Below are 16,851 nucleotides of genomic sequence, written 5' to 3' on the forward strand. Positions count from 1 at the left end.
AACACTTTGTTCCTGGTCGACAGAGGCTGGGTGCGTGAGCTACTTCGAAGAGCAGCCACACAAAAGTAGCAAAAACTAACATATTCTTTCCCATAATTTTCTTGCTGCTTACTGTACTCAGTTCACAGAGAATAAAGTGAACATTTCCAATTTACTGTTGTAGTTGTTTCCTAGGTGCTGCCATTGTGACATTATTTCGTCTATGACGTCATAGTTGGAAATTTGCCAGCTGATTGCAGTGGTTGTGAATGCAGTTGCAGAAGATTTGTTTGTTTGGCATGGTTGTAAATGGACTGGTTTAAAAACTTTAAATCTTTACATAAACACACCTCAAGCTATTTATTGCTTGGGCAGCCTTGACTAAACTTTGACATTGGCAGACATTTGAAAAAAACTTGGCAATAACAAGGCAAAACTCTACAAGTTTGTGTGCCGTATTATAATAGGTTTTAGCAAAATTGTCATATCTTTACATAGCAAAATATCTTTAAAATGCCTAAAATGGAACCAAACTTTACAGATTTGCTCGTACTTGAGATAAAGGACTTTGAATTTGGTATAGTTTTGTCAGTAAGTGATTTTTACTTCCCAAGGCGAACACAAACCGCTTAGTTTTGCTCTGGAAATTTCGTTTGTTTACTTTCCCATATGTGGGCCAGTAAAGCTTACGACCCACGCGACACTTTGGAGTGTTAGTTTCATGTGAGGTAGGCGATATGTTGTAGCAGAACACCGTTTAAATACGCGTCTTTGTTCAAAACCAACCTTGGGAATTTGTTCGACGCAAGATCTTCCTTTGTTACGACACAAAAGGGGTTGGACTCCACTATACAGTGTTTTCGTATGGCAAGACAGTATCAATACAATTATTGCTGAGGAGGTATACTACGGCGTCATACGACAGCTGAGAACGAAAACTTTTTCAAAGAAATTATCTGTTTTGTTTAGGTATTTTACCCACAAAACGTTGAATGTTATGAAAGATTGTTGAATGTAAACTTCAGTACTTAATAATTCTGGTGTTAAATAATGTACATGTCAGTACCGACAAAACGTGATGCAGAAGTTTCAGAAAAAGATCAACAACTTCAACAATACGAGGTATGGCCACAATTTTATTTCTGATACCAAATGTCTTTTTTACAATCTGTACTCATACAGGTGGAGGTTTTAAACGCACTGAATGTGTTGGAAGGAAAGATTTCAACAGAGGAATACAGCAAACTGTGGCAAGTGCGTATTCTTAAAATCAGAATAAAAGTGTAAAAAATTCCATACAATTATCCTGAAATGTAATTTTTGAAAACTACAATTTGACTTTTAACGACTGCTAAAGCAATCGCCGACATTTACATTTTTTATCGTTTAAAACTATGCACATGTTTTCTGCCTCTGAGTTTTGTGTGGAAAGCAATCTTTCAATACTTTTTTTCTGGAGTTAATAAATGAACCTGTACGAGTGTCATGTACTTAAAGGTATACGTTGTGCAAACATCACGGGCCTGGCGCACGGCTTTGTGGCTTAAACGTTAGACAAATATTTAGTATTTGAACTACCAAGGCCATGACACCCACACCTCATGGATTACAGCCACCGGTTCTACCAAGGAGCCAATGTCTATTTAAGCACATACCACCCGCACATTTTCCGAAAACCTATAATGTATGTGACCATTTAGTCAGGCACGACAAGCAGTAGTTTAAACATGGCATTTTGAATATATCTTACAGTTTCTAGCCAAGTGGAATTGATTATTGTGATTCCTCCCTTAATTGTGGAAATGATGTTTGCCTACTAACCTAAGTTTGCATATACATAACCAAACCTTAATGTCTACACACCTTAAATCTGGAAAAATACGTACAGGAGCTACGGCACACAGGAAAAGATTTTGATCAATTATACGAAGAATGCCGAAGTAGCACTTTCCGTTTCAAAGATAACTATGACGACATAAAGAAAACAGAACAATTGAACGAGGCCCTGCGTCAGCACTACTACCAAGCATTGTCAACAAAGAAAAAACACGACGAAGATCGTGATGCCTACTTTAAGGTACAGTGTTACATGGGAGACCTGTAGGTCTGTGAATTATATCAACATGCTAAATTGTATAGCATTAGGGTAGGCATATACATTTGGCATTCAGCAGTAAAGTTTATTCAGTGAATTTCAAAGTGATACACATTACATACATTGTCATGACAAGGACAGCCGGTTCTGTTAGAAAAAGTCTATAATTGACAGTAACCAGTAATGCTAACCGGTTCGCTGATCTCATAGAATTTCGTGAGACGGTTCTATAGAACCGGTGCGAACCGACTGAATCCCGCCACTGATTAGGGGGCATATACAATGCGATTATTAAGTGAAACGTTCTGTTGTGTGATTAATTATTTATCCCTAGCTCACAAGGAACAGAACACCTGTGACAATACAGCACACCTGGGAAATTAAATTACCTATTGAAACAGGATTCACTATACAATGAAACCTTGTTCCTTCCGCTTCCTAATTTAATTTGAAATGTTTAACCTAACGATGGCCATATGCTCCAAAACATGACAAATATACAAAAAACATTTGTTTTCCTAAAATGATGGTGAGGACTCTTCGGGGTAATGTGGTGTGCATTCGACCCCAATCGTCTCTTCAACTAAACCGGCCTTTTGTTGTTGTAAACACAGAATGACAAAGCTTTAGCGGACATGAAAGAAAACTTTATTGAAGAAACACAGAAGTTGGCTCTTTCCAATTCACGCTACGTAGAATACAACCAGCGGTTTTCTGTCCAGAGGGAACAGTACCTCTGCCGTCTCTTAAACGATGTGAACAAAGTCAATGACAAAAACACTAAACTTAAAACGGATAGGGACAGACTTAGCAGAGAGGTAAAATATAACAATATTTTTTTTGTCAAAATGTCACTGCGCAAAGCGTATAAATCCCACCATATAACGCCCAATATATCCAAGGGCTTTTTAAATCGTTTTAAATTGAAGTTTGGTATAAAATGTCCCAGTCGCGAAATATGAAATGCAAATTTCAAAGTTGAAATTAAACATCATATTTTGCGTCTGTTGCAGTTGGGAGAATGTCGTGGATCGCTGATTGAAAGTCGAAACCAAATTGAGGATCTCTTGAAGAAAAACGAGAGTTTGGACAAAACCTGCAAACAATTGGATAAGATCAGAACAAACATGAAAAAGGAGGCCGAATGGATGCTGAGACAAAACAACAAACTCAAAGGTGATTTTGAAAGTGACGAGAAAAATAAACGCAGAAATACGAAAACAATTTTTCAACAACAACATGTGAAATAAATAGAAACCACCAATTTCAGACACAAACTCTCGCTTGGAGAACGAAATTTCGTCTCTAAAGGGTGATTTAGATGCTAAACGAGCTGAAAATAGCAAACAAGACGGTGAGATTGGGCGACTTCAAGCAGATAATCAAGCCCTGGAAACTAGGTAACTCGCTTGGAGCAAATGTTTTGCAGTGACATTTTGTGCATAAAAAATGTCAATTGGGATTGGTCGTTGGCAGTCAAATTTTTCACTGATTTACACAAACATTTTTTTGTTATACCAGCGGGGTAATGGCTGTTGAGGAGTATCTGGCAAGTCAAATTATGAAGCTTTGTCCCAGTGTATGGGCTTACTCAGCTTTTGATGCCAACAATGCTCCTACATAATCTGACTTTACAATATGACTGCACAAAACATTTCCATCAGTGTATTTTCATCTGTGTGTTACAGACGTACGCAGTTGGATCAGATGGTTGAAAGCCTTCACGGTAGGTTACGAGCGGCTCACGATGATTTGTCGCGGAAGCGAAGAGCCTGGGACGAAGAAAGGAACAACTTTAAAGCCGAGTTAAAGGATTTTCAAACTAAGCTCGACCGAGCCCGGGCCAACACACATAAGACCATTTTAAGAAACCAACAACTGAGAGAAAAGTGTGCTTTAAGTTTACATTATGCTAGGCTATAAACGTTTCTGAATTCGCTCCTTTATGAGTTTTTGCTTACAGCACTCAAAATGTGCGCGTTTCGTTCTTTTTTAGATGTTATGGTAACATTTCGTATAATGTTTTCAGAAATTTAATTGCTAATTAACAATGTTTTGATGTAGACACACATCTAGTTTTTTATACTCCCATGTTCTACTTCCTGTTTTTAAAGTTAGGTCTACATTCCTTTTTGCAGGTTAAAATCCGCAACTCATGGCGCGGAAGTAACTGAAAAAGATAAACTTAACTACATTCTAAAAGACCACCGGACGCAAAAGACCAACGTTGAATTAACAAAAAAACAAATGCAGTTAATCGACGAAGTCCTGGAGTTGAAGACTGATTTCTTCAAAGACAAGACTAGAATGAAGCGGGCAGCAAAAGAAAACAAACGTCTCGAAGCCACGGTTGATGATTTACGAGAAAAGGTAAACAAGGGTCGAATAACAATGGATTGAATTGAGACCGAAAGCTTAACTATTTTCAAACGTTTCGACCAGTATGCTTATGCAATCATCAATGACAGGGGTCACAAAACTACGGTCCGCGGGCCTTCTTTTGTTGCTTGTGATATAGGCCTTTGCAAGTGTTACTTGTGTAATATGCAAGTATTGCTCGTAAGATAAGGCGACCAAATTTTAAATGGGATTGTAGAAAGATCATATGTTGGCGCAACTAGAAAAATCGCTTCGCGGGCTAAGTTTGGAAACGCGGCGCTAAGGCATGTAAACTATGTGTCCCGCGCGAATTATTTTTAACTTATCCGGCCCGCAGTGAAAAAAGTTTGGTGACCCCTGATCAATGATATAAAAAGCTAAGCAGACACACATGGTTACCTATGCATCCTGCAGAGTCGTGTAAAATACTGTAATCGATAAAACGACAAAAAAGTGTGAGACAAGAATTAGACAAATTTAGATACGAGAGTTTGTAAGTAGTATCGTATCCGTTTCAAACCTAATTTTTTTAGTGCCCCAGAAGAATTCTGATGTCCAAGTTTGTCTGGCCCAGACACCACTATAAGACCAACAAACTAAGTTCAAGGCCTGTTTCAATTTTAATAAATGCTTAAACTTAAACGCGTTTTTGTTCAGATACAAATACTAAGAAAGGATCCAACGGCCGTTATACCAATCGAAGATGCCCAGGAATTCCGAGAAATGACGAGACAAAAACTTGTCCAGCAAATTACGTATTCTGGTTCAACTGTACGTCGAGCATACTCCTCAGTGGCACGTGTCACGTGATCACACCGATGTGCATTAGGCTATATAATTTAACTTGCGCCCTATATAGTCATTTAATTAGGAAATGAACATATCCGACAAAACTTATGTTCTGTGAAAGACCGAACAGACCTATTGGGTGTGTTTTGTGAAACGTTTATGTCAGTATATTGACGTAGGCTACATGAGTGCGTTTCCGGCCCCTACGCCTACTTGTGTACTGTTCCACTCTGTTATTTTTACACTGCAGTCGTATTTTTAACGGTAGTTGTTGTAACTATAATAAACAATTTATTTTATGTTCACAAAGTAAATAAAGACGAACACGTGCAACGCGATTGCTTAAGCGTAGGTTTCGATAAAAGCCGAAACCATGGGCTTGAATCAAGTTTCAGTTAAGTGAGGAGTTTAGAGGTGGTGACAGGTTAAACTGGGTTTTTGACAGTTAATCGCTTTCATTGCATCTTGCTGTAACAAATGAAAAGTTTAATAAACAACTAGCTGGTCGTTATCGCAGTTTGATAGCCGATGGTAAACGAAACGTTTGTTCAGTGCAAGAGTATTAAAAACATTCGCGACAAAACTTAGTGCAACAGTATTATTTTTAATACTCTTTGTTAAGTTAAGTGTAATTTCTGTGAAACAAGTTGCTGAGGCGTATCGAATCGGCGGTGTGGTCACTCAAGCGCATCGGCTGTGTAAGTGACGACAACAAATAATTTCAGTGACGGGTTGTTTAGTTTTTGTTGTTGTGTATCTGTGTTTGTGGCTAGTGCTAAAATTCAAGCACATGGCTGTCTGAAAGATAACACTGTCATTGATAGAAACGTTAATACAGACATGTTGTGTGGAATTCAAGTTCAACGCTCAATATTTAGGCCATTAACCTTACATAAACGGTTGTCTTGCCGCAACGTGGAAAACTGTGCGGTCAGCTACACAAGAAAGAAAAAGCAAACTTTTTCCCAAAATGTTTCGATTTCTGTTTTGCACACAAGGACTTTTTCAGTTACCAACCGTGTGCAACAACAAAACAACTCATTAACAAAATGGATTAGCAAATTAAAAAAGAACGTTGATGATACACTGGAACAATATGCCCCAGCTATGAAGCAGTATTTTGACTATTTGTCCAATGGTAAGCATTGTATGTGTAAAACAAGTTACCACAATAAGTATGACTTGTATCGATAGGTTTTTTTTTCTTGCAAAAAAGTTATTTCTTTGTTTTACCCTGAGCACACAGTACATTTTAAGGTATGCAGCAAGAATGGAAAAACTCTAAAGCCTATTGGAAAATTTGGAAAAAGGAACGCAATGACGTAACATTCAAAAAATCATACAGAGAAGAAATGGTTGTGTATAATGTGAGTCATTTGCATGCTTCCAAAATAAGAATTAAAGAGGAATGTAAAAAAATTGCACACATTTTGTGTTAAAGAATAAAATGTGTGACATGGTTTCGTGCTTATTTTGTTTGTTATTTTTTGGACATGTTCTATGTTTTGACAATAATCGTACTAAATTGGAACAGTATGAATAAGAAACACAGTTCAATTCTCAAGTCACGATTGTACCTCTGAAAATATAGTTTTTAAGTCAATTTTCTAACAAGTAGCATTAACTGTTGGCTTTAGGTGATGATACTGAACAACTATGACATTTAATAAATGTTTTCAAGTTAACACCAGTTTTCGTAATTACATCCTTTCAAATATACTGTAGATCTTATTTAACAGTAGATTTTGTATCAGTGCAAAGCATGCTACTTGGCAAGGTAATTCAACTTGTCATTTTTGTGGTATGCGCCAAATGGTTACCTAAATTAAGTTGTTCCAAGTCCTCTAACATTTGTAGCTTATGCAGGTGCATCGAAATGCCATAAAAGTTGCACCTCTATTGCCAATACTTGTCATGCCATTGGGATTTTTCATTGTTTTTGTTCCAATGTAAGTTGTTTATGGTATTGGTGTTAATGGTATTATCTGTGTTTAATAAGAGTAATTTTTTAAGATACCTTTTTCCTCGTTACATTCTGCCTCAATCATTTTGGACTGGGAAGCAAAGAAGGCAAATTTTAAGTGCAATCCACAATGATAGGTCAATTGAATATGGCATAATTGTTCATCACCTGAATTATCACAAACTTAACAATGAAGATTATCAACTGAAAATGGTTTTGAAAGATATTTGCAAAACAGTTAAGTTGTATTCTGTGTAACATTAAATTGTATTGTGCATGAATATAGAATGTATTGTAGTTTTTCAGTACACTTTTACAATAGTAAATAATAATTTGACTAATTGATACAAAATAAAATATTTAAGAAGAGCCTAAAATCATAAGTTGATAACTTCTGCCATAACTTTGTATGTTTTAACTATCAAACCATTAAAACTGGTTTGATGTGTAGGTATCTGATGGTCAAATTCCATCAAATAAAGACATGGTGGCCTTAAGACCATTCTGTCGCCAACCTGGTGGTGCATTAAATGGTGATCAAATGGTATATCTTTTATTGGTAAGTGTTATTTATTCTGTTTATAACAGGTGGGTTATTTTATTAAAAGCTAAATCAGTAATTATGGGTCCCCTTCCCTGAAGGGGACACATATTGTTTTTGTCCTTATTTTTTTTTATTTTTGCTGTCTAATGCTGGCTTGTTAGATGCGTTTGGTTAAGAAAGAGTGCTTTAAATTTATTCAGATTTGCACAGATGTTAGTTATTAACCTGAATTTGATCCTCCTGAAGTTTGACCCCGATTGACCCAGCGGTTCACCCGCAGGTCCCCAAAACGTAAAATTGTTAAAACGGCTGTACTGACTAAAGTACAGCATCTTGGCGTTTCATGCTTTGTTGTTTGGTGCAATGTAAGGTTTTTTAAAGAATTTTGTATCTTTTTTTCGGAATCACCCATTTTTCACCCTTTAAACCTTGAAATAGTCGGTTTTAGTTTAAGGCAGAAATACAAGCCCTATGGTGCAGAAATATTTAAATAATTAACAATTGTTTAAGCAGGGTATTCGTTTAGTATTAAAAATTTTGCCAGTTACCTTTACAACCCATAATATGTGTACGCTATCAGTCAGATATAAGTCTCAAGGGAGGAATTCACTAGTTTACGATTAGGGCGGGAGTGCTCAGCTTGACGTCCCGACAGACTTTTTACGATACAGTCTTTTGGGTGATTAGAAATCAGCTGTTTTTTGTGCAGCAATGCTGTTTCGTTTTATTGAGTTATCACGCGCATTTTCAGTTTTGGCGAAGGTTTTACACCTAAGACGTAATTTAAACTCAATAAACGTACTTCGGTTTTGTTTATGTCGGGCAAAACGTCGTTGATCAGCATAAATATGAAAAAATAAACTTAACTTTTTCGAACGCGGCGATAAATGATCTTTAAATTCTCGTTGTCAGCTTGGCCGTCGCATACTTCTCGTTGTCAGCTTGGCCGTCGTCACTAAAGGTCAACTTGTAGGCATTACAACACAATTAAGAATTTTTCGTCATAACGTATCTTCCTTATTTTTGACAAATCAATTCAAGAATCAGGGTATTGTTGACACTAAGGACTGCATGCTGTTAAAAACAGTGTCAAAAGGTCTTTAAACGGTCGTTTTTGCGAAACAAAGTTAAGTGAAAAACAAGTTGTTATGTATACCTTTGTAGCAAACGAGTTTTTTTATATAGTGTCTAATTTGTGTTTAAAAACTGAACTTGAACGACAATATCAAGGTCAAAGCAAGAGATTAAATTGAAAGTATTTTCCCCGTTTTTTTTCACCAATTTTTAGTAATTATATCACAATAATGATGTAAAAAGAATACGGAAAAGAACTTTTAAAGTTAAGTTAATGCCTTGTGAAAAATGTGTCCTTAAGAATCTAAAAATAACCGCAACATAGGTTTACCGTAAATCCGCATAAACACGCGTGTGGGGACCCATTCGTTTTTGCTTGCAAAAACAATCATATATGTAGATAAAATTGTGTATAGTATAGTAAATATCGTATAGAATATATAAAATGGAAGTATATCAGAAAGCCACTTTTCTAGTTTTTCCACAGGAGTTATGGTTCAATACAAGACATTGATACCTAACGATTGCTACTAACCCTAATTTTTAGGCACTGTAAAGGGGTGATAGTGTTAAGAAATAGGATTTATCACATGGCAGAGGTGTCAAACACGCGACCCGCAAGGGTTTTTGTGTGGCTTGTGAAGTAACTTTTAGAAGTTATGTGTTTTACTCAGGCGTACTACCCTGTCAAACCAGTGAGTTTACATGACATAAACATTCTATATTATAGTGGTATATGCAACGTTTTAATAGGATGATCGAAATAGCCCATCTTTAGTATGTAATTTTTAATACATTTGTTTACCGCCACAAAAGTTCGTTTCCGCGACTGCTCCTCTGCCCTAGCATGTGATTTCTAAAACTACCAGGACCCCTGTCAACAAAGTTCCCAGGTCCAAACTGTGTCAGCAGTTTCCAAACAGTTAGACTCCTTTTTCAGCGTGCGTTTTGCTACACGATAATGGTGTCACCATTACAACCACCATCATGGATCCGACACAGACTCCGTTCCAACGCTCAACTTGTATTAAGACTTGACAGACTTTTAAATCGTTCAAAACTCGTGGAACAACTGTCACATGAAGAACTTGTCTACGTAAGTCGTAAGATAATCTCCAAAGAAGACCCACTTTTTTCCAATATATTGCAGTTATAACGGAACAAGAATCATTTTATAATTTCTTATCTTTTTATGTAATTTTATTTATACAGTGAAGTAAACAGTTTGCCGATTCATGTTACTATGCTTTGAGTCCCCAAGTGTTTTCTAACATGCATATGACTACTTGGCCTGTTAAACATAACTTACGTTACTTTTCCGAGCAAATTGTCAATGCCCAGTCACCTAAGTTCAAATGTTTGGTAAACTTTGGCCGTGTTTTAGGCTTGTTTGATGCGAGGATTAAACGGTGCCCAACTTTCTCATCAAGCGATGCTGTACTGGCTTCGTAACTGGATTTCTCTCACAACTACATGTGACGGTAGGTGTTGTATGTGCTTAGCGTAGAAATTAATGCGCAATTAAGCAATATCTTTGTATTATACATTGGTTTTGTCCAATGATTGACTGATGGATTATAAACGGTTTTTATTTTTACCGCTAGATGGTGACACATGGTTTGTTCTTCACGCTATGGTACTGCTTTCAATGAACTATTCGGAGCTCAAGTACAAACGCAAAGTGTTTGATTCAAGCGTTTGATTTCCCAAGATATGCATTGCAGATTAAAGTCACTGTGACGTCATTTGCAGGGTTTTCCTTTCGACTAAAACGTGCGGAAACCAAAATCCTTTTCATTTTCAAACTATGATCAATTTCAAAAGTATGAGATTACTTACACGCAACCATTTAAATCTTGTGAAAAAAAGCCTCGACGACATCGAGTACTTACACGCAACCATAGGTAGTGCCTACAATCTTTGTATTTTTAAAACTATACCTTTAGTAAAATAGCCATTTGTCGATGTCGTCGAGGCTTTTTTTCACAAGATTTAAAATATCCAACTATAGGGTAAATAAGAAAATCGGCGACATAATATCATTTTACTGATTTGTTTTTAGTTACGTTGATTGACTTGAATTGCTGCTAAATGTTTTACTGAGTGACTCAGGGCCCATATTTTACTGGTCGTTTTAGAAGTGTCTTTTTCCAACGAACAACAATTTTTATGTTTTACGTGATTTTAATGTTGGAAGTGTGTATGTTTCATGGTTGCCAGTCCGCCAGCATACAACTTGTAAAGTTTTTGCATTTTCGTTGTATCGTGTTTATTTATTTCCCGAATATAAATAAAGCCACGGCAAATAGAGCCTTTCAAACTTCCACTATTCTCTACCAAGCATTTTCTCGGAAAGCAACATTTAAAATGCTACCACTGGTGAAGTTTGTGTGATTCTAATGCTATTAAATCTTAAACAGCTGAAAAGAACCACATATATCAGTTAAGTGTATACCGGGCCTAATCGCACCAGCAGGGGTAGATGGCGTATTTCCCGTAAAATGACTCCACAACGACCGGTGGAGCTACTAAAACTCACAGTAGTCCGGTTTGCTAATTTCCGGTAAGTGAAGCACTCAAATATGTTACATGGAATTTGTGTAAAAAATATTTGACAATTACAGCTATTAGGGTTGGTCTGAAGTTTCACAATAACAATAAAATCAACCTGAAAATCCAGTTATTTATGTTTAATTAGGTCCGTAACCCTATTCCAGTTTTACTGTTTTTTTTAATAACTAAAGATAAAGAGTGATTTGAAACGATTTTCTAATACCTTATTCAAATATAGAATGAAGAACGTCACAACTACAAATAATATAAACTTACTCAACAATACATAAATTTGTCCGTTGTAGCAAACTTAATGCGGTGCGTCGAACACTACAGGTCAGTCTGCAGTGGCGGCTCGTGCCTAAAATTTGTGGGGGTGCTGCCCCCACAAATTTTAGCCTTTACTGAACATATATAAGTTGGCAATATATTGAAAAGCTACATTTCTAGTTTTCTAGCCATTTGTTTTGTGTAGAAAAACAAGTAATACAAATCTTAACTAGCAACTCCATTGTGACGTAATTTTTGTTACGCAATAATGTACACGAGTGTAAACAGCAGACGGCATCATTTGTGTATTTTGTTTACTTGCACAGCGACGGGCCAAACACAATAACGTTCAGTAATAATGTGAAAAACAAAAACACACGTGGCACAGCTTCGAAACGAAGCGGTTGTAAATACGGTAAAACACAACAGGAATATAGAAAAAATAGATATAAATGAGTCGAAAAAGGTCGAAGTATTTCAGTTCGACAACAAAAATTGTCATGTTTCATTTAAGTAAATTTAGTCACAGTCAGCGTTTTCAACATATTCTATGACACTTCACAGATTATTGTCACACAAAAAAACTAGCCATACAGCTTTTTATTGGTATCATAACTAACAAATTTAACAACCACATTACATTGGTTTCAGAACTTGTTCATTTAAACATCTTTCTTGAATTTTTGTGTACAGACTATTAATTGTATTTTAGTTTCTTAACTGCTATAATTGCTGCTTGCTGGCAAATAGCTTATAAAACACTTATTATAAAAAGTGCAAAACGCCTTCAAGCTTTAAAATTTACAACACTCTCACTTAAATTTAAACCATATTTTTAAATCTTGTGTTTCCTTTTTCCAACCAAAATGAATTATGAAGTTATAGTTTGGGCATGATAATTGATAGCTTTTTCCTTGATTTCCAAATGACAGTTAAGAAACTTTTTTCTATTTAGAGCTAGCACTGCAAGTGCAAGTCTTTTGGAAATATTGGTGTTCCTCAGAAAAATTGGCATCTTTTTCAGTGTTATAAAGAACTGTTTTGCCTTTGAAGAAATCATGGAAAGAGCAAAAAAGGATTTTTCATCCTAGTAATTTAATTTGTCAAAACATCATCTCTAGATTAATTATTATTCAAAAAGTAATCATAAACATCAGATCTACAGAAACATTTTCATTTGAGTAACTAGCTTTTCTTTGTCAACAATAGGATGTGTTTGGTGGTCACTGCTATCTCCCCTGTAGAATGTTCATTCTTAAGAAACACTTCCTGTGAAGCAATTTAGCAGCTACTGGTTAGACAAACAGTACATGTCCATTATATCAATACACATGATTGCACTTGATTGCAAATACTGTCCACATGGTGTGTTAAGAAATCCACACTTTAAATTGTCTTCACTCTTTTTTTTGTCTTCATTTCAAAATTCCTGTTGCTTGCAGTTGTTTGTTCTGCATTTGATATTGCCTGAATTTCAGTGAGGCATTTAACTTCACAGTCACAAATTTAATTTTTCTTTGGTAGCATTATAGGAACTAAAACTGAGTATTTCTTGTTGTTGCTTATTCCTGCATGACATTGGAGTAGCAGATGTTTTGTCCCATACTTTCACAAATCTTTTTAATTCAGTTAATTATTATAAAGCTTAATTGTGACTTTTAAAGGTGTTAGATGACCTTTTTTCTGTTTCAAGGTGTTAGATACACTTTTTTAATTCAATGATAACTGTAAAAACTGAAACTCACTTACAGTCATCTTAAAAAGTCACGACTAACAGTCAAACAATAAATTTAATGATAGCAAAATAATTATTTAACTGCACTCACTGTCGAACTTAAAAACACAGTACACGGGTTTGGCTTTGGAGCTCACTGACGCGAAGCAGACCACACAACTAGCGCTACGTCACGGGAGGGGCTGCGCGAGCCACAGCCCCCTCTCGCCTATTACGCCCGGCATGTAGCTTTTCCAAGTGCGCATGCGCACAACTGAAAACGTCATGAAACGTCACGAAACTGGAGCTGCAGCTCCGCCATAGATAACTTATCATTATTTTGATTTTTTTTAAATAATACAAAATTTTTACTAATTTTGTTTTAATAAATGCCGATTAATGCCATAAAAGTTATTCTTAGTATACACTGATCAAACATAAAAACTATATGTAAAGATTGTTTTGTATAACAACTTGGAATAGGAATGTCAAGTAAAAATACTGGGGGTGCTGCAGCTCCGCAGCCCCCTCGCACGAGCCGCCCCTGTCAGTCTGCTAGGTATACTTCACTGTTTTTAATGCGGGGTGCAGTTAACCCCATTTGAAGCCAGGAAACCCGTATTTAGTGCGACCTAACTTAAAAATACTGTAGGTACTGCATTAGGGGTTGGGTTGGGGCAGGGGTCGCCGACCCGCGGCTCCGGAGTCGCATGCGCTCAGTTTTGTAAAATTACCAAATCTTTACAACATTTGATTACAAAATCTATGACGAATGTCGAACACAAAAGTCGAATTAAAAATTGCAGTGCAGTAACAGCACTGTAACCTGCTTCTGGTAGTTATAGCCTCAACCGCGCTTCTATATCATGAAGTCTGAAAGAACGAACTGGCGGCGTGCAGGTTAAAACACACAATGAACGATACTGTTTTGGTTCGCAGTGTGTGTGCGTGCGAAACCAATTTGTTAATAGTTGTGTAACAATACGTATTAAACAAAGGAATTAAAATTAAGATCTGAAGAAAACAGAACATTTAATGCTTATACGTGCAGTATTTGCGTGTTTTAAAGGCAACTGCAGTATTTAACATTCGTCGCATAAAAACAGGACAGCTGCAGTATTTTACGACTTACGAATTAAGTCGTACCTATTATGAGTTTATTCGCACCAAAGAGCGTTATCTGCATGTCGCAGTGTTTTTAAGTTACGTTGCACGATAAAAGGTTTCCAAGCGCACCTGTAGTATTAGAACAGGGGTTCTTAAACTTTTTCGGCCGTGCCCCACTGGACACTATTTATTGATTCTCACGCCCCCCCTAAAAAACGTTAGCACTGATGATGCTTGTCTTGTTTTTTTTAAAAACAACATATATCGTAGGTCCGTCTTAAGCTACTGTCAAGTTAGTTCCAATCGTTAGAAAAAGCCACTTCAACACTGATAAGTTGGGAAAAAAAGTTTTTTTTGCGCGCGCACAGAGCCACGTTGCCAGTATTCTTGTAAACTACGCATATTTTGCCCAGAAATTGTTGATTCACTCAAAGTCAAGGCAATCTCTAATGCGAAATTGCGAACAAATAAAGAATGTGCAGCCGACTATAGTACAGGGGTCACCAAACTACGGCCCGCGATCCCATTTTTTAGGTTTGCCAAAACGTATTGATAACTTTGTTACTGTCAAAAATTAATCTACTCCTTACGAAAGTTTACTGTTACGACATGTAAAATTAATATTACCGACTTTCATAGGATTGCAACGCCCAGGATTGATCCAAAGCCAGTTTATTACGTCACAGACAAAACAAAATGTGTTAATTGTGCGCAAACAATTGCCTTATTGTGTTACTTGTGACATAACATACACACATTCCTTGTAAGATGAGACAATTTAACAGATTTTAAATGGGTTTTCAAAAAGACCAAAAAAATAATCTTGCCGCCCCTATAAAAATAAACTCGTGGGTTAAGCTTGAGAAGACGGCACTAGGGCATGTAAACTATGCGGCATGCGCGAATTAGTATTAAACGTATCCGGCCCGCAGTGTAGAAAAATTTGGTTAGTACAACTGGACATCCATTTCAGAGTAATGAAGCGTTTACTTTAAACAATAAGTTCGAAATCAGTGCCGACATAATTCCAATGCATTCATTTACAATTGTTTGCAAGTGAAAACTTTGCAGCCAGATTGTGCTGCGCCCCCCTTGCGAACCCTTCACGCCCCCCTAGGGGGGCGCGCTCCCCAGTTTAAGAACCCCTGTATTAGAAGGTATCCAACTAAATACACTCACCACTGCGTCAGATACCGCTGTAATACTAACTGCACTGCACGTGAAAAACAAATAAAACCGTGAAAGTGGGACACATACAAGGTTAATATAGTTATGTGGTAACAATGGATGTTTGGCCCAATGGTTGCAACGGCGGGAAAAGTATTGGTAAACATTACTGTCCGTAAATAGTATTTTATCAAAAGTAAACGTAAATTCCTTTTCAACATCCGCTCACCTTTTTTAAGTTGCAGAGCAAAATTGTTTCAATCCCAATGCAAAATTTGTAGTCGAAAAAAGCATACAAAAAAGTCGTGTTCACGGGTTCTTAAGCGTTCATATTTATTCATATTTAGGCATATTTATATCCAGTTATTAAAGTATTATTTTAAATGCAAAAACAGTGGTCGGCAACTAGCTGCTGCAGCCCAGAAGTGTCGGTCTGTTAGGAGTTAGTTAACGGACCGTATACTTTTCAGCTCAAATGCTTTGAAACATACCTGTAGCAGTCCTTAAATGCGGCCGTGTGCCAAGTCTAAAATATATAACTCATTTGAGCTGTAATAAATTATCGTTGCTAAACATTTGCAGTTTTTGAAGGCCGGTCCGCGACAAAATTTTTGTTTGAATACGGTGCGCAGTGCAAAAAAGGTTTCTGGTCTATTAAAATACATTTTAAGCACTGTACATTGGCATCCTGAAATAGACCTGATAAGAAAAAAAATCTGCGGAACCGTGACATAATTGAACAGTTCCGTGTCGCAATGTAGTGTGTTTGAAGAGCTGTAAATCAATTAAATATTGCATAATGGTCCACATGACGGACCTTTTATGGTTTGTTTGTGAGCAAATGTTGTTCGGCTTGCAAAAGGCACTGGTGCTGACCTTTTGTCGTCATGGGTTAATTCGGCGTGTAAGGGCTTGCTCTTCGAAATTTGTTACATAATATCGGAAGTTAACCAATCGTTTTTTTTAAGTTTATTTAGGCCAAACCAACTTCAAATAACATGCTGACTTTGGAACACTGGAATTCAACCGATAAGAAACCAAAACGAACAGCATAGCAATTTTATTCGGGCTTGTGTAAGACCGGGCGTCGTATCACTGTAAAACTGTTTTTTATATGCGGACTGTTAATGTGGGTCCGCAATAAACGGCATTTAAATGCATTTAAATGCTGGGGTATATTTCGGACATTTGGACTACAGGCTAATGTCCCAATATTT

At 36.7% G+C, this 16,851-nt stretch overlaps 2 protein-coding genes across 2 annotated transcripts; both read left to right on the forward strand.

Annotated features, from left to right (window-relative positions):
• The first annotated feature begins 1,464 nt into the window (after positions 1-1,464).
• Positions 1,465-5,524, forward strand: LOC145205536 (uncharacterized). Its single transcript, XM_080078270.1, has 8 exons — positions 1,465-1,476; positions 1,868-2,056; positions 2,689-2,892; positions 3,088-3,250; positions 3,345-3,474; positions 3,763-3,963; positions 4,213-4,444; positions 5,111-5,524. Exons 1-8 carry the CDS (start codon positions 1,465-1,467, stop codon positions 5,261-5,263), a joined length of 1,284 nt encoding a protein of 427 aa, XP_079934396.1. The 3' UTR covers positions 5,264-5,524.
• A 393-nt stretch (positions 5,525-5,917) lies between these two features.
• On the forward strand, positions 5,918-11,143 carry LOC145205213 (LETM1 domain-containing protein 1-like). The gene is made up of 8 exons (XM_080077883.1): positions 5,918-6,380; positions 6,500-6,609; positions 7,109-7,191; positions 7,256-7,442; positions 7,657-7,764; positions 9,764-9,919; positions 10,208-10,304; positions 10,428-11,143. Exons 1-8 carry the CDS (start codon positions 6,083-6,085, stop codon positions 10,523-10,525), a joined length of 1,137 nt encoding a protein of 378 aa, XP_079934009.1. The 5' UTR covers positions 5,918-6,082; the 3' UTR covers positions 10,526-11,143.
• The last annotated feature ends 5,708 nt before the right edge of the window (positions 11,144-16,851 follow it).

Source organism: Phallusia mammillata, chromosome 8, assembly GCF_965637545.1.
Source record: "Phallusia mammillata chromosome 8, kaPhaMamm4.hap1.1, whole genome shotgun sequence".
Lineage (NCBI taxonomy): Eukaryota > Metazoa > Chordata > Ascidiacea > Phlebobranchia > Ascidiidae > Phallusia > Phallusia mammillata.

What these genes read in the sequence shown, in the direction of transcription:
- LOC145205536 (XM_080078270.1), top strand. An exon ending in GGGACAGACTTAGCAGAGAG is followed by an intron (nt 2,893 to 3,087) that starts GTAAAATATAAC and finishes CGTCTGTTGCAG; the next exon opens with TTGGGAGAATGTCGTGGATC. An exon ending in ACAAAACAACAAACTCAAAG is followed by an intron (nt 3,251 to 3,344) that starts GTGATTTTGAAA and finishes CACCAATTTCAG; the next exon opens with ACACAAACTCTCGCTTGGAG.
- LOC145205213 (XM_080077883.1), top strand. Translation starts at nt 6,083, where the DNA reads ATGTTGTGTGGAATTCAAGTTCAACGCTCAATATTTAGGCCATTAACC. An exon ending in AAGAAATGGTTGTGTATAAT is followed by an intron (nt 6,610 to 7,108) that starts GTGAGTCATTTG and finishes TAGCTTATGCAG; the next exon opens with GTGCATCGAAATGCCATAAA. An exon ending in AAATGGTATATCTTTTATTG is followed by an intron (nt 7,765 to 9,763) that starts GTAAGTGTTATT and finishes CTCCTTTTTCAG; the next exon opens with CGTGCGTTTTGCTACACGAT.